Consider the following 586-nt stretch of genomic DNA (forward strand, 5'->3'; position numbering starts at 1 on the left):
CAGATAGAATTCCTGTACTGTACGAAGCCCAGCATTCGTAACAATAACAATTTGGGTGTGTCTCTGCTGCCTCAGCCGCCGCAGATCATCAAACAGGGCCTCCAGGGCCCCCACCAACGCAGCCTGAGCGAGGCCCCGGCGAATGCATGCAACAGCTTGCTGCAACCCAAAGTACAGCTGCACCTTTCGCCAGCACGCCATTATCCACCCCGTCGGTATCAGTGTGTTGTCCAAATCTAACAACACCAAACACGGGCGACGGGGGCCCCCCCCAGACCCTAAACCCCCAGCCCCAGGCTCTCTCCGCACACCCACAGAACCCGGCAGGGGGGCCCCCCCCTCAGGGGGGCCCCAGTCAGGCAGCCCAGGGAACGGAGGATTCACGGGGGAACCAGCAGGAGCAGAACGAACAACTGCTGGCGCAGAAGGGGGACCCAAAGACGCAGCAACAGACCCAGGGGCCCCCGCATGCTGCTCTACACCGTCCCTGCCGGAAGCCGGGGCCCCCGGCTGCGTCTGTGCAGACTCTGCATAGGATAAGAGGCCCAGGTCAGGGGCCCCGGGGCCCTCGGGGTCCTCTGGGGTA

At 63.8% G+C, this 586-nt stretch overlaps 1 protein-coding gene across 1 annotated transcript in view; it reads right to left on the bottom strand.

Moving 5' to 3' along the window:
• EMH_0032920 (uncharacterized protein) overlaps positions 1-586 on the bottom strand; it is a gene marked incomplete at both ends in the record, with an annotated part of 4,311 nt that overhangs the window by 2,817 nt on the left and 908 nt on the right. The window contains one exon of the mRNA XM_013494685.1: positions 1-578. Within this exon, the coding sequence (XP_013350139.1) occupies positions 1-578 (578 nt within the window). The remainder of the gene's footprint in view (positions 579-586) is intronic.

This window comes from Eimeria mitis, genomic scaffold, assembly GCF_000499745.2.
Source record: "Eimeria mitis Houghton genomic scaffold, Emh_scaff1249, whole genome shotgun sequence".
In the NCBI taxonomy this organism is placed as follows: Eukaryota; Apicomplexa; class Conoidasida; order Eucoccidiorida; family Eimeriidae; genus Eimeria; species Eimeria mitis.